This window comes from Carettochelys insculpta, chromosome 9, assembly GCF_033958435.1.
Source record: "Carettochelys insculpta isolate YL-2023 chromosome 9, ASM3395843v1, whole genome shotgun sequence".
In the NCBI taxonomy this organism is placed as follows: Eukaryota; Metazoa; Chordata; order Testudines; family Carettochelyidae; genus Carettochelys; species Carettochelys insculpta.
In genome coordinates, this window is record NC_134145.1 from 46,955,978 (window position 1) to 46,980,627 (window position 24,650).

At 42.4% G+C, this 24,650-nt stretch overlaps 1 protein-coding gene across 1 annotated transcript in view; it reads right to left on the reverse strand.

Annotated features, from left to right (window-relative positions):
- The window catches only part of CRB1 (crumbs cell polarity complex component 1), a 156,503-nt gene that overhangs the window by 96,358 nt on the left and 35,495 nt on the right, over positions 1-24,650 (reverse strand). The window contains exons 4-5 of the mRNA XM_075003295.1: positions 21,824-21,963; positions 18,610-18,792 (exon numbers count right to left, since the gene is read on the reverse strand). Coding sequence (XP_074859396.1) covers positions 18,610-18,792; positions 21,824-21,963 — 323 coding nt within the window. The remainder of the gene's footprint in view (positions 1-18,609; positions 18,793-21,823; positions 21,964-24,650) is intronic.

Here is a 24,650-nt window from a genome sequence, read left to right on the forward strand (position 1 = left end):
TTCCCTAGTTAATGCTCAGTCCAGTCACTGAGGCAGTTTTATCTCGTGTTCTGACCTTTTCTTCCATGATTTCTTGTCAATGTGAAAGGAGAGCGACATCATCAGCAAAATCAATGTCCTTCAGCTGTTTGAAAAGTGTCCACTGAATGCTTTGTTGATGACCATCTGTTGTGCTGTTAATAATCTAGCACACAGTGATCAAGAACAGGGAAGTTTACAATAGGCACCCTTGTTGCACTTTTGAGAGTATGCTGGAGGATTATGTCAAGACACCATTGTGAACAACTTGGCATGTTGAGGGTTCATATGTTGAACAGATCCACTTAATAATTTTGGATGGGATGCCATGGTGTTGTCGCAGTTTCCACAAGGTGTCTTTATCGATGCTGCTGAAGGCTTTTTCAAGGTCTAGGAAGGTTATATAAACGGGGGAATTCCACTCAATCAACTGTTCTATGATCACTCTGAGAGTTATTTGGTCAGTACAAGATCTCTCACTTCAGAAGCTGGCCTGTTTTTCTCTGAGGAGTCTATCAATTTCTGTCTTCATTCTCTCCAAGAGAATCCTATTAAACACTTTTCCTGGAATAGACAGTAATGTGATGCCCCTCCAGTTCTTATATTCCTTCTGATTGCCTTTACTTTGAAGCTTGATAAGGTAGCCACATTTCCAGTCTTGTGGGATCTCTTCAGTGTCCCAAATTTTCCGAAATAAATTATACATTATGTAGACTGATGTCTCACTCTCTGCCTTGATAGCTTCTGCCAGGATGTTGTATGGACCAGGTGCATTTCGGCTTTTCAGGTGGGCAACAGCTTTTCTGATTTCTTCTTCTGTAGGTCTGTTTCTTTTAATGTGCAGAGGTATATTTGCAGGTGGTAACTCAGAAGGTTCAGCAGCAAGTGTTCCTTCCATCTACTGGGCTGCTAACTTGGGTTTGTTAGCATATGCTCCTCCTTATCCTGTAGTGGCTAATCCACTGTGCACCGTGATCCAGCTAGCTTCTGTATGATGCTGTACAGCTCTTTCAAGTTTCTATGTCCAGTAGCTTCTTCCACTTGTTGAGCAAAGTTCAACTTGTCCCATTTTACGGCTTTTTTAACTTCTTCGCTGGCTTCTGAATACAGTCGCTGAGCTTCCACCTTGGCTGCTATTGTTTTGCTGTTGTTGACTGTTGCTTTTCTGTCCTTTTGTTCCTTCACTTTTCTCAGAGTTTCTGCTCTTGAGCTTGAACTTGAGTTTCACCAGACCACTGCTTGGGTTTCACTGGACCACCACTCAGAAAACCAGATTGATCATATATGTATCAGCAGTTCTTTCAGAAGATTGATGGAGGACGTCTGCTCTAGAAGAGGAGCAGATGTAAGTTCAGACCACCTTTTGGTGACGATAAAACTGAAGAAGCCCTAATGAACCTTTTTCCAGGAACTAATTATCAGAACAAATTAGTCTGTAATGCTGCATTTTGCCTTTTCCTTATTCTATTTTCCCTAAACAAGTAGAAATGTTCCTATTTTCAAGGTAATTAAAATATTTCATTATTTTAAAAGATGATCAGTATCCTTCAGGAAGTAAAAGCTTCCTTTAACTAACTTGAATTTCTCCTTGCACCTGAAAAAGAGTCACTGAGAATATCTAAACAAACCAGCTCAGACCTCATTATAATCACTTCAGTTGTGACTTCAAACAGTGCAAATGAGCAAATATAAACATACAAAGTACTATCATTCATAGTCTGACTACCTGAAAAACACTAAAACAATTAAGAGTGAGATGCTACAGGGAACAATTTAGGTAAAAGAGCTTTTATGTGACATACCACATAAAATACACATTTTTGGAACTCATTTCTCCTGATTATTTTTACTGCTTGGTATTGTGACATACTTTTCATGTACTTGAAAAGAGCTTAGTCATGGGACTCATCAGTGATAATTAACTGTCAGCAAAATGTAAATCTCCTGGGTTCAAACAAGAAACATGAAAACACACACAGGGTTTTCATTTGGAGAGCAGAAGGGAAGAATGAGTTGGTGGGGTTTTTTTTGTCTTGGGTGGGTGACAATGGCAATCTGGCATATATAGTTTTACAAGAAAGCAGAACACTTGGGTAGTCAATTTTTGAGACAAGAAACCATTTTTTCAAGGTATCAGGAAAGTACAGAATTTCTCTCAAAATGTAATAAAACTAAACAATGAGGGCTTGATCTTGCCAACATGACTAGACTTTATGCTTACCTAGTATGTTTAAAGCTTCCTCATAGAAGCACAAGGCCCAAGGGTAGTGGTTTAAAGGACCAGGAAGCCTGGCATAGTGCTTTTCAATTTTAAATGCGGTAGTATAATTCAAGGTTGGCAGACCAGCTGGCTGAAACCTTCATGCAGTATAGGTGAAGGTAATTAACATGCTGACACCTGGGATTGAGCACATCAGCAGTGGTTGCATTCACAGTGAAGTAGTGTACAGGACATCCAAGTTGGAGAACTGAGGGGGAAAGCCTTTCCAAGGCTACATCTTCACTACAGAGTTATTTCGAAACAACAGTTGTTATTCTGAAATAACTTTGCTAGTGTCTACACTAGACACACATTATTTTGAAATAAATTCAAAATAGCAGGTGTATTATTTCCAAATCAGTAAACCTCACTGCAGTAGTAATAACGCCTATTTTGAAACAGGTGCTATCAAGACATGGAATAAGGCTAGTTGGAAATAAGCCATAATGGGCTCCAATGGCTTTATTTTGAAATAGTGCTATGTGTCCAGAACGGCTATTTTGCAATAGTTGGGTGCTATTTTGAAACGCACGTTGCATGTAGCTAGCTAGGTCTACACTCCCCCTCCCTTTTGGAAGGGGCATGTAAATGCAGCTGATTGAAAAAGCTAATGAGGCACTGATATGCATATTCAGCACCTCATTTGCATAACAGCAGCCACTCGCCACGTTGAAAGTGCTGCTTTCAAAATGCAAAATAGCCATGTAGATGAGGTTCCTTTGCTAGGAAGCCCCACTTTCTCAAGCACCCTTCTTCCCAAGTTGTCTTTAAAAGAAGGCATCGTTTGTGAAATGGGAGGAAATGGGAATGGAAGAGCACTTTCGAGAGGAGGGCCTCATTATTTCAATTTACTTTTGAAAGAACGCTTTTTTGTGTGTAGATGCTCTGTGGAATCTCTCGAAACAGCCCTTCTCTTTTGAAAAATCTTTCAAAAGAACTTGCTAGTGTAGACGCAAGCTAAATGTAGCTCAGTAGTTCAGATTGTACTTTGGGCAATGTCATAACAGGTAAATATTAATGTCATTTACAGATGGGAAGCAAGAGGCAGACTAGTTCTGCTGTTATAGTTGAAGATTTTTGAGTCGTTTCTGTTACACCTGCACCTCTCCCGAGGCTCTTGGTTTAGCAGCTTTTTCTCAAGAGGTTTTAGTGGATTATCTGTGCATGACTGTCTTGAGCATTTCTGCACACTCCTTTGATTTTCTCTGCCTTTATTGCTCACTGGTTGAAGACCTATGATGACCTATAAAATGCAGGTTATCCCTGTGGATCCTGATATTGCATTTCTTTAACCGACTGTACAGTTTGTGAATCATTAGTGGGAGGCATTCCCTCCCACCAAGGATAAGTGTGGTGTCTCTGCAGTGTTTCCAACCTGGGTTAGCTTCTGCATTAGGGACTGTCTGTACTGTGCAGCTTTCAGCAAAAAGTCTGTGTGGACTCTGCCTTGCCGCTAGAGACCAGCATGTGTGAATGCTATTTGTTGGCACATTTGCCAACACAATACTTGCCTCCACCCCAGTGAGGCTGTTTCATTTTGTCAGCAGGCGCAAAACAAAGCAGAACTCACACTTTCTCTTGCCATAGTAAAACCTTGTCATTCACAGGGGACAGGGGCAGGGTTTAAGCACCTGTGAACAGCAAAAGTTTTGGTGGTCAAGTGCAAGTGTAGACACACCCTCAAACTCACAACTTTCGCATGGTAGTACCTGAATTCTACCACTGGCCTGCCTGTTAGCTCAGCCATTTAATTTACTTCAGGCTAGAGCATGGCACACAATTTCTCAGTCCACATGCAATTATTTTTAAAGGAAAATGCCTATAATTTTGCTCAGCTCAGACACCTGAAAGTTCAAAATGGTAAAAAGCATTTCATACCACAAATAAAGTATTATGTGTATTTGAAAACAATATACGTAATTACCTCTGACATTTCTGAGCCTAGATGGAGATGCCCATTATGCTTAAAAGGTGACATCATTTATGGCATTGGTACTATGTGAACCTTATGTATAGGACTGCAAACTTTTTCTCTAATCTGCTTTATTGATGTCATAGCAATCAGGATGACACATGAATGTGCGTATATGCATGTGAGTGTGTGTGTGTATATATGACAATTAAAATGTTTATTTTTGTCAAGACTGCAGTGTTTTATGAGTGCTCAGGATCAAGCACTTTGATACTTCCTTCTACACTGTCCATCTTAAAAATGAAGTCATTTCATCAATAAGACACCCTGCCCCATCAACTGGACAGGGGAATAGAAGAACCATGCTATTTTCCTGTGTGAAAGCATGTAATGTCTATTCACCTTTCAGTGGATGTTGGCCTCGTTTCAGATAACAAGTTTCTTCTTCCAACCTGTACAAAGCGGCATCTTCTGATTTTTCATAGCAAGTCCAGCGCTGTGTGAATGAACCAGACACTAAAGCCACCACCCATAATCTAAATCTCCTGAATCTGAAGAGCCAGTGTTCACAATATACAAGGTGAAGAAAATGCTGACATTAAGGATCTGAGTTTGCAGACCCAGTTCACACAAAGGACCTTTGACTGTAAAGAGCGAGTACAATCTTCAGGACACCAATGGACCTGGTCTAAGTCTAAAATCAAACACATCTATAAGGTTCTACATATCTATAAAACACTATGCTCCATCTGCTGGTGCAGCAGATTCAGGAAGTATGGGGAATTTGCCTATTGCTTTGTTGATATCAGTGTGGTGATTAGTGCTAGTTCATTAGCAAATGATAAAGTATCATGCAATGTGTATTTCAAGCAAGAATTCTGCACTGAATAATCCAGAAAAACAATTTGTCAGAACAATGGGGGCAAAACAAGTTTTCTCACGCATACATAAACTTGTCTCAAGCCAACACAGAATACTGCAGACTGCATGGTAAAAGAACTATATTAAGAAAATATAATACAAAGTTTACATTTGAAGAGTGGCCAATATTACTGGCATAGAAAGTATATAAATACTGCATACACATGAGGTGGTTACTGATAGCTGACACATCAGTATTAAATTAATTCACCTGTAAAGACCAGAATAAATTCTAGCTCTATTTCACACAGACAACATGCTTTAGAGCACAAGAAGTAAAATGATAACACATTTTTCTCATATCATAACATACTATCCAGCCAAGAGAGATTGTGCAGTTTAGTACATATGAGGTGCAACATATCGGACATTTTTGTTAATAATCATAGCTAATCAAGAAAGAATTTTTAGAAAGAAATCAATAAAATATCTCCTTGAACGTATACAGCCCTGCACTGCCCTGCTCTGTATACTCATTTGTCTGATTTCTACTCAGATTTAAACTTATGTTAACTTCTTTGACTACAAGGAACGTTGTATCTTAATGGTGAGGGCTGATCTCAAAATTAAAAATTAAGCCTAATAGGGTAGATCTCAAAATTTAGAACAGCAAAATACATGTTAAGAAATTTTGTTTGTTAAAAAAACCTATCACATGGCCAAATTTAATGCCTACATAAGTCAGTGCTTATAGAAGTCAGTTACATCAACAGGATTGTATAGGATGTTTTGGTGCCTTTTCATTCACTTTTGAACCATTAGATGGGCCATTTTGTTTACAACTTAATATCTGATCTTAAGTAGCCCAGTCATACACTAGAACATGTGGCTCATATAAAACATGAGGCCTACATTTACAACATTTATGGAGTTTTTTTGTCTTCTCTGTGTATTTCTACCTGGAGTGGGTACAAGGAGAGAAGGGGAGAGATGTCCTTGGAAAATTCATGTGCACAGACACTTGGGAGGGAAGCTCTCTTGCTGCCAGACATGCAATTCTTTCTAAGTGAACTTGTTCAGGCTATGTATTGGACATGGGGATTCCTGCAGTTCTAAATATGCTATCTGTACTAGGGTCTGGGAGCTTATGGCTAAGGAGACACTTGTCTTTCCTGCTCCTGTCTCCCTCCTTTCAGGGAACAAGCTTTATATGCTAAAAAGTATTTATGCACAGCAGTGTTTTACACAGAGAGATGTGCCAGATTCAGAATATCCACTGCTTGCAGGCACTGTCAGTCACATCAGGCTACATTATATAACACTGAATAACAGTGTAACCTGACAAGATAGATCATCGTAATGATGGGTCAGCTCTCCTAAAAATCCTAAAGCAAAAAACCTCTCCAGATGTTTGAAACTAGTGTTGATAGAATTTCCCTAGGTTTTAATTTTTTATGCATTTCTAACTCAGGAAAATGAAAAAGAACTGAACTTTTATACATTTTCTCCAACTGAATAGCAAAGCAGAGATGTCTGTAACTGTGACTATTGTGAATTTCTGGTTGCTTTTTCAAGAATAAAGAAACCCAAGAGTTGGTTTTGAAGATGGCACATGTCTTGTTAAATTCATGTTATGCATGAGGAAAACACTCTTAACCGCATTAGGGTCCTAAATGTTACCTCTCGTGTTGCAAACCAGTCATAAGATTCAGGAATTTATTTTTATTTGGGGTAACAGGAAAGTTCCAGAGATCCTTCCTGAATTACCAAGGTTCAGTCTTGTCATGATTGCAGCACAGAGACTTTATTAATGTTTGCAAAACATTTTGATACCCTCCGTTGATAAGCAAACCCAGAAAGAAGTTTATGGTTAAGGCACTGAATTTAAACTCAATAGATCTGGCTCTGCCACAGACTTCATGTGAGAACTTGAACAAGCCATATAATCTCAATCTGCTTTTATGATGAAGCTATGAAATGAGGACAGATATATTTGTGCACCTCGCAGGGTGTAGCATAAATTCACTCTCACGCACCAGGTGCTCAGATCCTGGGGCAACAGGATTCATAGACAGTAAGTATAGACGTAAGTACCAAAGTGCCACAAGAAAGTAGCGAAGCAAAATCTATTATAGCACAGATTCCCTGGCCGTGGTTTAATGAAAGGCTCCCTGTGGTAGAGTGCTCACCCTCACAAGTGTAAAAAGGATTAACCAGAGCAGGCAGTAGGTGACAGATTGCAAGGAATGGCCAATCCAGACCCACCAGGCCAAGATCAATTGCTGCTGGGAACTCAAAGAGTGAGGATTGTAACTCTGGCATGCTACAAGAATTGCAGTACCTTGGACAGAGCAACTGCCACCAGGGACTCAGGGAACAGGAGAGCTCCTGGCTGGCTGCTAGGACAGAGTCTAGGGCAGGGGTTTGCAATCTGCAGCTCTGGAGCTGCATCTGGCTCTTCAAGGACTTCTTTGTGGCTCCTGATGCTATGACTACAAAAGTAGGAAAAAAACCCTCCTGATTATTCTCAATAAACAGTCAATATTTAAAAGCCCAACAATGAACAACTCGTATCTAAATAGCAAAGGATATGTGGTTTTTTAAACATTGGATAACTCCCCCTTTAATAAAAAAGCAGTCCAGTAGCACTTTAAAGACTAACAGAATAATTTATTAGGTGATGAGCTTTCATGGGACAGACCCACTTCTTCAGACCATAGCCATACCAGAACAGATTCAATATTTAAGTCATAGAGAACCAAAAACAACAATCAAGGTTGACAAATCAGAAAAATATTATCAACATGAGCAAATCAGAGAGTAGAGAGGCAGAAGGTGAGGCAGGGGTTGGGCGGGAAGTCAAGAATTTACTTGAAGTCTGTCCAATATACAAAGCACACCAGTCCTGGAACTTTTCCTTGCAACAAAGCCCATTACCAACTTTGTCCACATATCTATTCTGGAGATACCATCACTGGACCTAACCAGGTTATTCACAGAATCATGGGGACATTTGCGTGTTCCTCAACTAACATCATATATGCCATCATGTGCCAACAATGCCCAGATGCTTTGTATATTGGACAGACTTCAAACTGTCTTAGACAAAGAATTAATGGGCACAAAACAGACATAAAAACACTCCTGATACACAAACCAGTTGGTCAACATTTTAATGGAGTGGGCCATTCTGTTAATGACCTGAAGGTTTCCATCTTACTGAAGAGGAATTTTCACAACAGATTGGAAAGAGAAGCTGCTGAACTATCTTTTATATTCAAATTCAACACATTAACACGTGGTTTGAACTGGGATGTGAATTTTCTAGGTCATTATAGGGGTTCTTTTGCACACTTGGCTTAATCTAATTCTTGACCCCCCCCCATCCCTCTATTCTCTGATTTGCTCACCTTGATAAAAGTTTTCTGATTTGTCAACCTTGATTACTATTTTTGGTTCTCTGTGCCTTAAATATTGAGTCTGTTGTGGTATGGCTACGATCTGAAGAAGTGGGTCTGTCCCACGAAACCTCATCACCTAATTAATTATTTTGTTAATCTTTAAAGTGCTTCTGGACTGCTTTTTTGTTTTGATTAGTATGCAGACTAGCACAGCTTTCTCTCTGTTACTATCCCCCCTTTAATGTGTACAGCACACTGTGGGATATGATACTGTATCTGTGTTTTCATTGCATTGCTAATAAAATCTTGATTTTGGAAAGGAAGCTTGTGGTTGGGAACAGTGGAGTGGAGTCCTCCAAGTAGCTTAGAGGAGGCTCAATGAAGAACCCTATTCAGGTTCAGCAGGCTCAGCTAAGAGGGTTTTCAGCAATGAATCTAGCCTTGTAGCCTTGCATGAGAGAACTATCTATCAATCGTTCTGAAGAAAAGGAGCTGAACTGATAGGGAACAAAGATGGAGACTAGAATTGAAGACAGATGTCTGTGCGTTCCCAAAGAAACACAAAGCACTTTCTGGCTCACTGCCTGGAGCTTGCTGGAGAAGTGGCTTATGGAACCACATACATAATTTAATGAAAATGCTTTGTTAGGTTTCAGGAATTAAAAATAATCAATAACAAAAGGAGGAGGGGAGGAAAAGAAGGAAGAAGACTCAGCTGAATCAACTCACCAGGAGAGCAAGAGATGAAAGTGAACCACTCCTGTACTAGGATGCTAAGGATTGATGAAAAGTTTTAAAAACACTGAAGGAAAGAAGTGTTGCAAGATCCATTTAAAGTCTGTCCTAATGCTCTTTCAAGATCAGAGGCTCCAGGAGAGAGGGAAAAGTAAGTGTTAATTGTCTTTTTTTGTGTTGGGATTTTCCAGGCAATGAGTAAAATTGCCAGGTCCGACAGTGTTATATATTGGTGTAGTTTATGTGTATACACCAGTCGTGTAGTGCAGGCTGATGCAAGGGACTGAGTGGGCACTATAACTCAATTTCGTTTTTCCCCCACATGTTTTTGGAAAGATTAATGCAGGGAATCATGGAACTCGAAGGAATCGCGAGAGGTCGAGGAGTCCAGTCCCCTTCACTCATAGCTAGACCAAGCACCATCTAGATCATCTTTGACAGGTGTTTGTCTAACCTGCTCTTAAAAATCTTCATTGATGTGATTCCACGACCTCCTTAGGTAATTTATTCTAGTGTTTAACCACGTTGACATGTGACATACAAAAGGAGTTACTGAGGGAACTTGGTTAATACACCATTGAAACAGAAATGAACATGGCAGTAGTATACAAAGGTCTTCAGAAAAAAGAACGTGGCTTGCAGCAGAACTTTTGCTGGTACAGCATTCTAATGTAGACAGGGTCTGGCCCCAACTACCACCAAGTCTCCTTTAAAGTAGTCTGACAGTATCAAATGGATATTAAGAGGAGGAAAATGGAACAGATGAAAATTACATTTGTCCCCAATGTAAAGTCCTTTCACACTGCCAGTGTGTTACTAAAAGGATCACAGAGTAAATGAGACTCGGCTTTTAACACTGCACAATATATCTTTCTTGGTGGTCACTCTATAACAAGTAGGGTGTCTTCTTGTCACCCTTCTATTTGTGAGTCTGTTGACGGCTGACCAGGCTGATTCTGTAGCTGCAAGGCTTATTACAGAAGGGGCAGGTAGCTGTTGGAGGGGTTTGGGGAAGATTGATGATCTTTTCTTCTTTTCTGCCTGTCCTCATTTGCACTGCAGTGGGACTGCTCAAGTTGATGCTGCACTTTTTCCTGTGTGCCTTCAGCATGTGCTTACATTGCTTCCTCTGGTCCTCAGCAGTCTTCTGTCCTTCCTTCAACTCTGAAAACAATCAGAGTTTTGGGTGACACAGATCAGACATTCAAACCACATGACAGCCCAATGAAGCTGTCGGTGAATGATAATGACTTCAGTGCTGGTCATGTTCGACTCTTCCAGGACTCCAGTGTTTGTGTGGTTATCCTCACAGGAGATATTTAAGATTCTCCTAAGGTGGCATTGATGGTATTATTCAAGTGCCTTTAAGTGACACTTTTATGTTGTCCAAGTTTCACGTATGTATAGTAGCATTGGAATAACCACTGCATGGTATGGTATACAAGGAGATTTGCCTTGGCATAAATATCCTGGTTTTCAAAGACCCTTTGTCTCAGGTGGGCAAAAGCAGAGCTTGCACAGCTCAGATGATGCTGGATTTCCATGTCCATGTTGACTTTAGTAGAAAGATGACTTCCGAGGAATAGGAAATGCTCCATATTTTCTACCAGGCCTCCATTGACTTCTTTAGAAGGTACATGAGATTGTCACATTGGTGAGGGATGGTGGAGCACCTTGGTCTTTTTCACTTTCAGAGTGAGGCTGAGATTCTCATATGGTTTGGTGAAGGTGCTTAAGACAGTCTGAAGGGCTCTGGGAGAAAAGGCAACAACAATATTGTCATCCATGCATTAGAGCTCCGTGATCAAGGTCATGGAAGCCTTGCTTTTAACCTCAGTCTCCTGAGACTGAAGAGCTTCCCATTCATTCTACATACAATCCTCACGTCATTTGGAAGCTTGCCATAAGGCAAAGATGCAGAACAGCGATGTGGCAATGATACAGCTTTGTTTGACTCCTGTTTTGACCTGAAAAGGGTCACTTTGGGATCTGCTGTTGCTCAATACTGTGGCACTCATGTTGTCATGAAGCAGCCTCTGATGCTAATAAAGGAGTCAAAGAGTAAATGAGAATCAAGTCCTAATACTGCACAGTATATTTTAGGTATATTATGGTTGGTCTTTACACCGTTTCTATTCCACATTGCAATAAAATCACTCTTGATTTACACTGATGTAAGTAAGTGAAGAATAGGCTCACTACATATAAACTTGAGCCATTCCAAGCCATCAGGTAAATAACAGAGGCCTCAGGTGTTAGATTTTGGATTCCTTATTCCACTCAGGCTATGTCTACACTAGGCAAAGTAAGTCCACTCCAAGTACACAATTCTAGCTACAGCAATTACATAGCTAGAATTGATGTATCTGTGCTTGGCTTAGTTGGCCATCCCCACTGAAGAAGTCTGAGGGGAGAGTTCCTCTCACTGACATCCCTTACTCCTTGCATCTTGCGAGGAGTACAAGGGTCGACTGCGGCCCCTGAGGTCAGGTTTGTGCATTCGTACCAGATGCATTAAATTGAACCGCAGAAGACTGAATCACTCAAGCAATCTTCCAGACTAATGTAGATTTAGCCTCAGCTTCACTAGGATGCGTGCCTGAGAAGAGCAGTTCCTGACTTTGAATTGAAACAGGATCATTTCTGGTCTGAGCAAAAATCCCAGAGTCTTATACTAGTCCAGAATCTGGTTTGACGAGCTCTCCCAGGAATTTTGATTCCACGTGCATGCCATGGCTGTCATGTGGTATCTGATCCTAAAGAAAAGGATTAAGAGATCTCATTGAGACCTGATCAGAGGTTTATGAATTCATGCAGAATTCACTTGTCTTTCTATGACCTCCAACAATAGACAGTATTACCAGCACATACAGTGTTTGCTGTAAGCTCAGTAGAGATTCAAATACCACTCACCAGAGCTCCCACAGGTAGGTTTGGTTTCTATGTGGTGCACATGTGTACATGTCTCAGTGAACCAAAATTGTATTCTGCTTGTGGATAGAGAAGGTTAGAGGGAACATTGCGTATAAATGTGATAAATGTATTGGTCTTGGGTAACATGTTAGGTTGCATATTCATCATGTTCTGCAGCCCTAATCATCACAAAATTGCTCATTGGGTGTTTTCCCAACCTATGGGCAGCCATCACCCAGCCACGTGGATACCTTTAAGAGACTCTGGCAAGAGCTAGTTGGAAGCCATTGCTTTCTGATGCAGAGACCCGTATCCCACAATCCTGATAAGAACATAAGAACATAAGAATGGCCATACTGGGTCAGACCAAAGGTCCATCGAGCCCAGCATCCCATCTGCCGACGGTGGCCAATGCCAGGTGCCCCAGAGAAGGAGAACAGAAGACAATGATCAAGTGATTTATCTCCTGCCATCCATCTCCTGCCCTTGTTCTGAAGGCTAGGGCACCATACTTTATCCCTGGCTAATAGCCATTTATGGACCTAACCTGCAAAAATTTATCAAGCTCTTTTTTAAACCCTAATAGAGTCCTGGCCTTCACAGCCTCCTCGGGCAAGGAGTTCCACAGGTTGACTGTGCGCTGTGTGAAGAAAAATTTCCTTTTATTTCCACAGGAACTCAGACTTCTGCCAGACTCCTTGGCTCAGAGAGATCAGCGTGCACCATGGGCCATTCTCTCATATCCTCTGAAAAGGTTGGAGAGGTTCTTGCCACGTTGACAACTTCCTGGGCTTTGATTGGCCTGACAGGCAGTCCGAATGAGCCTGGCATGATCAGCCACTGAGCTGTCTGTCTAATCATTCTTGTCCATCTGTCTTCAGCATTACAAATCTATCACAAAAGATTTTGGTTCTGCTGAAGAGTAAGAAGCTGCAGGTCCACAGACAATCCTCAGCCCAGCCTTTGGGGAAAGCCTGTCTGATTGTCCATCTTCCCCACCTTCTAAGGAAAAGCAGCCAAACAGAGCTGCTGTAGGAGGCAGGCAGAGTTCTGACCCCTACCTACAGAATCCAGAGGAGATTATAGGCAAAGACTATAGTGGCTCTGCTCCCTTCTCCCCCTGCCCTCCTGTGGAAAATGTGTTGACGTCTTGCTGCTCCCCCATCTTCCCTCTCCATTGTCACAACACCTGCCTGTGAAGGGAGATACAGTGAAGAACCCCTGCAGATACCCTCTTTCCAGGCATGGGATGGGTGAGAAGGCCCCTGGTGCTGCAGGGGGAGCAGAAGGATTCTGTGTGGGCAAGGGACAGTTTGGGGGTAAGTGGGCAGAACTGATTCGATGGCAAGGTGAGTGCATCATTAACTGCTGGGCAATGAAAGGGGGAGATGTAAGACAGTGTGGGAGAGGGTGAGCACAGAATTCCTGAATTTGAATATTGGAGCATTGGGGTAAGATGGAAGCTCTGCACCAGCAGGCAGCATATTATACTAACCTCTGTCATTGGACCTTAGTAGGGTATTGCAGCAACAGCCAAAGTCAACTTACTATGTCAATGCAGGAGACTTGGCAACACAGAAGCTGCCGTATACACATTGCAGTTTGACAGGGAAATTTAAAAAAAACAAACAATAGAGACAAAAGATAATTGGATAAACTTAAAAAAACCCAAACAAGCTCCGAAACTCATGATTTTGGGGTCTCTGATTCATGATTGTTGAGCATTTGGGATTGGCAATCTGTGTACAGTTTCTTGCCACTTACTGTACACCATGTGGAAGTATAAGATGTGACATTGTACATAAAAGAGTTACATTGTAAAAAGAAATTAAATCACACTATGACACAATGTTACTTCTGAGCTCAAGAAGGGGAAGTTACATTGATACTGTGTGTAGGAATGTAGGGTGGGTTTGGATGGAGCCAGGTGTGCCTGGGAAAGCAGAAACCAGAGCAGTAGATGCTAGACAGTAATTAATTAAGGTAACCAGAGAGTCATTGGCAGGGGATTGCTAAGGGTGATATGGAAATGAAGGTACATAACTGGTCTCAGGGACTATATGGGGTGGGTGTGTGTCTGGTTTTTTTCCTTTTTTTCCTTTGTCTATTAACTTGCCTTCTTGATCTGTATAAATTAAGAGACCTGAGCCCTGGGAGGGGACTCACTTTTCTAAATGTATTAGCAGAGCAGCTTTGCTAATAAACAGAGTGGTCTGACAAATTGTGAGTCTTGAGTCTAACTTTGACAACCAGAATTAATATTTACATTTGTATAATATTCTGGGTCTAATTCATCCATGGAGACAGGAGCTTTCATCTGAAGCCCCTGCTTCCATAGCAGCAACTGAACTAAAATAAGACATTGCACCCAGGCAAGGCAGGTGGCATTACTGTTGCTGTCCTTTGGTGTGGGGGGGGGTCAGTTACAAGAGAAAAAACATTAGCAAAAGTTTTGCAGGGCTCCAGAAGAGACTTGCGTTGGGAGTAGTGCGCTTCAGCCAGACTTGCCTCCTTCTCTTTCCTCTGCTTATCCAAACTCTTGCGCTAAGTAATGAATACACATCGACACCAGCCTGTTCACATCATTTTCGCATGTGTTGCCCCAACATATTGGGAAAAGGGCCAAGGATATTTAGAAGGGGAAGATAGAAAATGTAAAAAAGTCCTGTACAGCCAGAAATCTCTTGGGACCTCAGCATGCCCTCGCAAGCAGCAGTGCTGGTGGCATAACTGGCAAGAAAGCCACCATAAATGGTAAAGTCCTTAATAATCAATGTTAAGTCAACTGGCAGCAGGCTCTGGGCATGCCAATCAAAAACAGTTTACTTAATTCTGCTATTCTCCCCACACTGCAGCTGCCATACGTTTAGTAATGTAAAATGCTGTGTTTTGCTCATGGTTTTCCATGCAGTCCTGTTCTCATCAAGACTAATGTCATAATTCCTATTGATTCCAGAGGTACAGTGTCAGGCTCCAGTGTAACCACTCCAGTGGGATCAATTCAGTTTTAGAATGCGTCTGCTTGGACAGACCTAGCAAGCTCGTGAGCATTTATATAGTTACATTTGTGATGCGTTAATCTCTAGTGTAGACAGTAGGCGTGGAGGCTTTATTTTTGTTGCTATCTAGTGGAACAAGTCACCAACAAATCAACAGTGTGTCTCCCTGGACTAAACTGTCTATGAACATTTCATTAAATGGTTCCATGCATGGAAGTGAAAGTCTAATCTTTCGGCCAACAACATTCTTCAGACACACATGGTACTATGCCATACAATACACACGTCTCCAGGCCAGCACAGTAGCATTTACACAGCTGAATTCCATGTATATGTGGCTATACATCTAAGTCCCTATGGACCAAGTTACTTAAGTACATGCCTCATTTAACACCACTGCGACGACTCTCTCACTAAAATTTATCTATGTGCTAAAGCACTTTGGTTAATCAAGGCCACAAAGAATAAGTTTTAGCACAACAATTGTCCTCAGACAAAGGTAGATCATTACAAATATATTTGATCTTACACAAAAGGAGATCCCAGACCATTAAAAGTCTCTTTGGGATACAGACATTGCAGTCAGAGAAAGGAACCACATTCTAAGGGCCTGACCTTACAAAGTGACGAGCACCTCTTGAAACTTGAGCTTAAAAGGGAGGTGAGGACTTCAGCACTTTATGGGAGCTACTTGACACCTTGCAGCCTCTTTTTGGGGCTTCACTCCTCTCTAGGCACTTAAGCTTCTGTTTTCAGTTACTTAGATCTCCTTCAAAAATTCTCCTTTGGGAATAAACTCCCCAGGCTTTGGTTTAGCTGAAAAGTAAATATTGTGATGCATTTTAAATATAGCTCTGGTTAGGTGGTTTTGGGTTCATTCAAAAAAGGCGGGGGGGGCACGGGGAGATTTTGCCCTCTCTACAGCTCTTGGGGTAGGTGTATCCATACACAAATTGTTAATTCAACCAACTAGCCAACCTACTAACTTTTCCAAATACTGCCAGGGACTCAGAAAGGCAATATTATGTCCTGGAGTAAGTTTATCTTCATCCGCTGATTTATTAGGCTAGAAAATGGTAATTTCATATCTTCAGAAAGGAAAGATTCCCACATTACCACTGAACTAGAACACTTACTTTTAACCTTACACATCTAACTATGAAATGTCAAAGGAATATATCGGAAGCATTTACAAAGCCAGTGCCTGACCCAAAGGTCATTGAGTCAGTGGGCAGACTTCCACTGACTTCATTTTAGATCAGACCCTTATGCAGTCTCCCAGTACATGTGGTGCTATTTCTCTCCACTTGCCCATGGACAGTAGAGTGCAACTAACACTATTTTTGACTGTGTGCATTTGTGTGTGTAACTTATTTCAGTAACAGATGGTGAAACTGCCCAATAAAAGAATGGGAGCCAGACCCACAACTGGGCCGTGTCTACACTTGGCCAACATTTCGAAGGGGCCATGCTAATGGCCAAATCGGAAAATACTAATGAGGCACTGAAATGAATATTCAGTGCCTCATTAGCATGCTGCCAGCTGTGGCACTTCAAAAGTGCAGCGTTTCACTCGCACGCAGCTCGTCTACATGGGGCCCTTTTCAAAAGGACCCCGCCAACATCAAAATTCCCTTAGTCCTATCAGCTGGTGTTCTTGACTCCAGGGTGGGGGCTGGGCTTCAAGCACTCTCTTTCCTGGGATGAATGACCCTCTGTCCTTGTTCTCCACAGCTGGACCTGCTGCTGGGGGAGGGTGACTAGCATCCCCTGATGTGGACTCCCACTCCCACGGCCACCCGAGGCACCAGCAGTAGGTGAGTAAATACCGGTGCCAGCACATGGTGAAGCAACAGACAAATGCCACCTCATGCACCCCCTCAGCCTTCATCACTCAGCCTTTCTGCCTCCTCCACTTTTATTTCAAATTAGGGCTATTATGAAGATGTAGCCTGAGTAAACAAAGGGAGAGACGCCCTGTACAGACCAAAATGCAATGGCAGTACTTCCTGACAGGAGAGGGAAGTATAGTTTATGGGAAAGAACAGAGCAGAATCCATCAGAGTCCATAGCTACTCTGTGGAAAGTCATCAAAAATCCAGCAAGATGGACACAGAGGGGATTGCAGGAGAAAAATCACTGTCTGTGCCTGCTGAGTCAGAGAGGTCAGTTGCACTACCCCCTGGAGGACACAATAGATTTTATAAACCCCCTCCACAGGTGAATGGAATGTCAAATTGAAGACAGGTAAAATTCAGCCCTTCTGTTTTTAAGCGCTCCTTCTTATGGATAGTAGGAGAATGGAGTTGGCAGTGTCAGACTATTGTTCCAGAACCTTATACAACTACAGGGTTTTTTTTTTAAAGGCTAGTGCTTTAGATAACTGAACATGATGTTCAGAACTGACCTACTTTTCTATTGCAGAATTATGATTTTCACGGAAAGATTTTTATTACACATACTAGCCACTTCTACATGGAGCTGTCCTGGCAGCTCCATGCTAATTAGCAGTCTTGCAATTGCAAATGGCTACTCATTGGCATAACTGCATGGCTAATTAGCATAGCCTCATGAGATTTCATTCTTGGTGGTGGTGGGGGGGGCTGCTGGCAGTAAAGAGGCCATGTGGACATGCCTCTGCCCTCTAAACCCCCCTCTGGCTCCAGTCTCTTATCCCTGATAACAGGGGTGGGGGCTTAGCGGGCAGGGACGCATCCACACAGCCTCTTTACTGCCAGCAGCCTCCTCTGCCAAGAGCAAAATCTCATGCAGCTATGCTAATTAGCTGTGCAATTATGCTAACGAACAGCCATTTGCAATTGCAAGACTGCTTATCAGCATGGGGCTGCTGGGAGTACAGCTTCATGTAGACATAGCCACCCAGTCTTTTGATGCTAATTTTCACTTAATGTGTACAATCTCACCACTGCTTTGTATGCCAGATATATCAGTAGAGTTGCATTAAGGTTCTTATGAGGGAAGGTTACAACTTGATATCACCTTATGAAGTACACTAGGACAGCAGGGACTCAGCGAGAAATTCTGAAGTGGGCAGGTAGAATTTTACTTCATGTGTGACTTACAGAAATGCATCATCATTATTCCTCAGTGCCCCACTGTGGCCTATTACAAATGTGCACAGTGATTTTTAAACAGATGAGAAAAGAAGTCCACACCGAAGGAAATTTTTAATAAAATTCAAAGAAATAAAATGAAGGCAATAGAGATGCACACAGAAGAACACCGAGGATACAAAGGCTCCCAGACAGTCTCCTTGCTCATGGATTGTTTTGGATGTCACGTTTAGCAATTGCTGATAACTTGATAACCTCACAACCTATTTATAAAATAACAATCCGTCAACAGTTCTTCTAAAAATACATATTTACAGTGGCCACCAGGGGGACCCTTTGCACTATGTCACCTGTGCAACATGATCTAAAGATAGATTTATATCAGAGCTGCAGGATACTGTAGATTATATCTTCCATTTTTTCCTAACAGGCTTACCTGTGAATCCTGGCTGACAGTTACACACATAACCTGATGCTCTTTGATAGCTGAACTCTGCTGGCAGTTCTGGAATACGTCCATACCAGCACATCCAGGACCGCTCCACACATTCACTCTTGTAGAAGCATGGATTACTGCTGCACTCATTTACATCAATCTCACAGTGGGATCCTGCGTAGCCTGTGGAACAGAAATCAGAAGGTGTGTCCAGGAATATTGTGTCCAGTTTTGGGCCCCCCAGTATAAAAAGGATGTGGATTTGCTAGAGCAGGTTCAGCGAAGTGCAACAAAAATGATTAAGGGTCTGCAGCACAAGACCTATGAGGATAGGCTGAGGGATTTGGGCTTGTTTAATTTACAGAAGAGAAGACTTAGAGGTGATTTAATAGCAGCCTTCAACTTCCTGAAGGGGAGCTCTAAACAGGAGGGTGAGAAATTGTTCTCAGTGGTGTCTGATGGCAGAACAAGCAGTAATGGTCAGAAGTTGAAGAGGGAAAGGTGTAGGTTAGATATTACGAAAAACTTCTTCACCAGGCGGGTGGTGAAGCATTGGAATGCGTTGCCTAGAGAGGTGGTGGATTCTCCATCCCTTGAGGTTTTTAAGTCCTGGCTGGGATGACTTAGTAGGGGTTGATCCTGCTTGAAGCAGGGGGCTGGACTAGATGACCTCCTGAGGTCCCTTCCAGCCCTATGATTCTGTGATTCTGTGTGATTCTGTAAATCAGTCTTGCAAAACTTGAGTGTCTCCCTGGATAGGTAAGCCACTTAAAATGCATGTGACGTTTCAGTTCTCCAGAGGAAAAGATTGCTTCCAAGCTTCTAGTTTCATAATAAAATGCCTAAGAGAATACTAGTCCTCATCAAGAGTATATCGTTGTCAAACAATATACATGGCCTATGGGAGCATCCAACTTTCTCAATCTTAAAATACTGAGCACCCTGACCTATGGATAAATCCGGATACAAACTTTAAACCAGAACCTTAGATTTGAATGTCCTCTGAGGTTGAAAGGTACAGTTAACTTTTAAATGTTTTCTTTGCAACTGTTTTCTTTCTGATGCTGCATTATGGTTCCAAAAATCACAGCAAGAGGGGATATTTTCATGGTACTGACTAAAAGCAGGAAGTATTGTACTGTCAAATTAAGGAGAAAGATAATGTTTATAATATTTTTACAGAGCCAGAAAAGTATATATGTTTATAACAAGCATCCACATTTCAGGTGATTAGCTGAATGGAAACAAAGCCCATTACCGTTCCAACATTTCTCAGTTTTTATGTGCATGTTTGTTCAGTTAGTATTCTTTGTCCATTGGAAACAGCTGGCCTTCTTCAGCCACTGCTTTTTCTGTTTTATTGGTTCAGATTTTCCAAATACATCATTTACACATTGGTAATAAGCAAGGAGCAGATGCAGCTGGACTAGATGGAAGAGAACTGAAATTCTAAAAGCTCTCACAGAAGGGGGGAAGTAAGAACCCTCAGCTTTATCTCAATGCCAGACCAAATGCTCACTGATTTCTAAAGTGAAGGCGCATATTAAAAAAAGGATGGTGGTCCTGTGATTAAGGCGAAGGACTGAGAAACAGGAAATGTGCTCTTGGCTTGGCTACAAACTTTGTAAGAGCGTAGGTAGGCTAAATAAATTCATATGTTTGAAGTGATTTTAGTTCTTTGACTGTAAGGTGCTATGGCATTGCAAAGACTTGTTATTCCTGAGACTTCTGCATAATTGTGAGCATTCTGTTTAACTGATGCCTTTCTAAAGCAACTATCACCTTATTGTCTGTACTCCCACTGCATTGTAGTAAACATGAAAACAATTTACTTGCATGCAGACAAACCACAATGAATATCTCTAAAAGCTAAAATGTCTCCAACCTAGCTGGGGACGCAAGAGTAAATGGATGATGAAGTGGTTCTTCAGTTTGGCGGGACATGGCCACATTTAAGGGTCTCAAGGTTCTGGAACTGCGCCCTGTTTAAGCAACCTGTGTTCTAAGAAACTGAGTGCAGAGGCTCGCACGAGGCTGATTTCCAAAATCACTTATAGCTCAATTTATTTCCAGTTGGAGCATTCAACTTTTTGCATGGAGCAGCAGGGTTATCATTTTAATCAATGTGTCCCTTCTGTGAAGACTAAAAGTCTGGTGGCAACAACAACAGTTCCTATGTCCCATTGGATGATGAATTAAGCATGTGATTGGCAAGTAAATACCAGGTTATAGTTCCAACTGTACTCATGACTTGACTTAACAATGCCTCGTACTTATGAGGAAGACCTTTAATTTTGTTAATTTGGTCCCACAGGCTACGTCTACACGTGCACCCAACTTCGAAATAGCTTATTTCGATGTTGCGACATCGAAATAGTCTATTTCGATGAATAACGTCTACACGTCCTCCAGGGCTGGCAACGTCGATGTTCAACTTCGACGTTGCTCAGCCCAACATCGAAATAGGCGCAGCGAGGGAACGTCTACACGCCAAAGTAGCACACATCGAAATAAGGGAGCCAGGCACAGCTGCAGACAGGGTCACGGGGCGGACTCAACAGCAAGTCGCTCCCTTAAAGGGCCCCTCCCAGACACACTTTCATTAAACAGTGCAAGATACACAGAGCCAACAACTAGTTGCAGACCCTGTATATGCAGCACGGACCCCCAGCTGCAGCAGCAGCAGCCAGAAGCCCTGGGCTAAGGGCTGCTGCCCACGGTGACCACAGAGCCCCGCAAGGGTTGGAGAGAGAGTATCTCTCAACCCCCCAGCTGATGGCCGCCATGGAGGACCCCGCTATTTCGATGTTGCGGGACGCGGATCGTCTACACGTCCCTACTTCGATGTTGAACATCGAAGTAGGGCGCTATTCCCATCCCCTCATGGGGTTAGCGACTTCGACGTCTCGCCGCCTAACGTCGATTTCAACTTCGAAATAGCGCCCGACGCGTGTAGACGTGACGGGCGCTATTTCGAAGTTAGTGCCGCTACTTCGAAGTAACGTGCACGTGTAGACGCAGCTACATAGTCACATTTGTCCTCAGATGGGTTAAATTATCAGCATCCCATTGAAGCTAATGGAGCTAATCTGAGGTTCTGTCCCCTGACCCTTTCCAAAGTTGGTAGGTTCGTGTCTTCTTGTATCTGTAGCATAATGAGGACACCTCTACTTTGAAGGAAAGAAAAATACTTCTAAAGGAATGCCGAGCTTACCTGGCCAACAATGGCATGTATAATTCTCAGCATTGTCCTCACAGGTAGCATTATTGTGGCATGGTTCTAACTGACATAAGGGAATTAAGACTTCACAGTGCAGACCCATAAATCCACTATTGGTACAGTTGCAGCTATACCTGCAATACAAAAGGCTGACATTCAGTTTAACTAGAAGGTACAATAATGACCGATGTACATTTTAGGCCGGCAATGCTTTCACAGTTGACACATTTTCTATAGCATATTGTGCTGAGATGAGCCACTGAAAAGGAACACTTTTTAAAACTAAAAGATCAGTGCAGGGACTGTGCCTCCTTTTGTGTTTGTTCCTCACCTAGCACATTCTGGCTGCATCTACATTAGCAAGTTCCTTCAAAATTTTTTTTGAAAGAAGGCTGCTCTTTAGACAGATCCCACAGAGTGTCTACACACAAAATAGCGTTCTTTCAGAAGTAAATCGAAAGAACACAGTGGTCTGTTCAATAGTAACAGAGAGGAAGCCATGCTAGTCTATACACTATCAAAACAAAAAGCAGTCAAGTAGCACTTTAAAGACTAGCAAAATAGTTTATTAGGTGAGCTTTTGTGGGACAGGCTCACTTCTTCAGACCATAGCCAGACCAGAAGAGACTCAATATTTGAGGCACAGACAATTTAATAATTCTGCAACAAATTATTAAAGACCTACAACCTATCCTTAATCAAGATGCTACACTACAGAAGGCCCTGGGTGACATGCCTGTTCTCTCCTACAGACAACCTTCCAACCTCATGAGGATCCTCACTAACAGCCACAGTCTATACCCCAGGAACACCAGTTCTGGAACCTTTCCCTGCAACAAAGCCCACTGCCAGCTTTGTCCACATATCTTCTCTGGAAATACCATCACTGGACCTAACCAGGTTACTCACAGAATCACGGGCACTTTCTCATGCTCCTCTACTAACATCATATATGCCATCATGTGCCAACAATGCCCAGATGCTTTGTATATTGGACAGATTTCTAACTCCCTTAGACAAAGGGTCAATGGGCACAAAACAGACATCAAAACACTCCAGATCCACAAACCAGTTAGTCAACATTTTAATGGAATGGGGCATTCTGTCAATGACCTAAAGGTATGTGTGTTACTGAAGAAGAATTATCACACTGTTCTGGAAAGGGAAGCAGCTGAGCTGGCTTTTATATTCAAATTCGGCACATTAACGCATGGTTTAAATTGTGATGGGAACTTTCTGAGTCACTATAGGGGCTCGTCTGCATACTTGGCTCAATCTACTTCTTGACCTTCCCCCCCACCCCTCCACTCTCTGATTTGCTCACCTTGATTATCTTTCTCTGATTTGTCCTCTTTGCTTACTGTTTTTGGTTCTCTGTGTCTTAAATATTGAGTCTGTTCTGATCTGGCTATGGTCTGAAGAAGTGGGTCTGTCCCATGAAAGCTCACCCAATAAACTATTTTGCTAGTCTTTAAAGTGCTACTTGACTGCTTTTTGTTTTGATAGTGCTCTGTTCAAAATCACTCTTCCACTCCCGATTCAGGAAAAGCCCCTTTTTTCAAAAGCATCTTTCAAAAGGAAGTTTGTGTCAATGCTCCTGAGGGCCCTTCATTCAAAAGAGCAGTCCTCATGGCACCTGATTTTTTGATCACTAGCTCATTCTTTCAAAAGAGCAGGGGTTTTGTGGATGCTCTCTTTGAAAAGAGCACATCACTCTTTTGAAAGAAGTGCTTTTGGAAGACATCTTCTGGAAGGGCTTCTTTCAAAAGAGCTCTGTACTGTAGATGCAGCTTCTGAGCACCACAGGAAATAAATCCTAATAGTACTTATTATGTACAAACACAATGCCTTGCCAGCATAACTGACATACTCATAACACTTTCAAGAAAGGCTGTTCTCCCAGTCCTGGGTCTTCTGGTAAGGAGTGAGACTGGGACTTGGGAGAACTGGGTTCCATCCCTGGTTTACTACACATTTTGGCTACGTCTACACTAGCCGGCTACTTCGAAGTAGCTGGCACAACGTCGAAATAGCACGTGTTGCATCTACACACGCCATGTGCTATTTTGACGTTCAAATCGAAGTTAAGCAGCGAGACGTCGAAATCGCTATTCCCATCAGAAGATGGGAATAGTGCCCTACTTCGACATTCAACATCGAAGTAGGGTGTGTGTAGACGATCCGCGTCCCGCTACTTCGAAATTGCGGGGTCCTCCAAGGCGGCCATCAGCTGAGGGGTTGAGAGATGCTCTGTCCAGCCCCTGTGGGGCTCTATGGTCACTGCATGCAGCAGCCCTTAGCCCAGGGCTTCTGGCTGCTGCTGCTGCAGCTGGAGGTCCATGCTGTGTGCACAGGGTCTGCAACTGGTTGTCAGCTCTGTTGGATCTTGTGCTGTGCAGGGCAGCTGTGTCTGGGAGGGGCCCTTTAAGGGAGCAGCTTGGGGCTTTGCTGGCCCCTTATTTCGACGGGGAGCGCTTGTGCTTGTGGACGCTCCGCATTTCCTTCTGGGGCGGCTCCTTTTGATGTTCCCCATCGCTACTTCGACGTGGAACGTCGACGGCACCAGCCCTGAAGCACATGTAGATGATACACGTTGAACTAGCCTATTTCGATGTCCTTACTTCGAAATAGGCTACTTCGACGTAGTGTGCTAGTGTAGACGTAGCCTTCCTGTATAACCTTGGGCAAGTCTTGGTGTCTGAGTTCCCTGTTTATAATACATAGATATTAATATTTCCTTTTTTATACCTACCTGCGTTTTCTGAGTTTATTTAAGCTGCAAATTCTTCAGGGTAATCTAACTGAGATCAAGGGACAACAA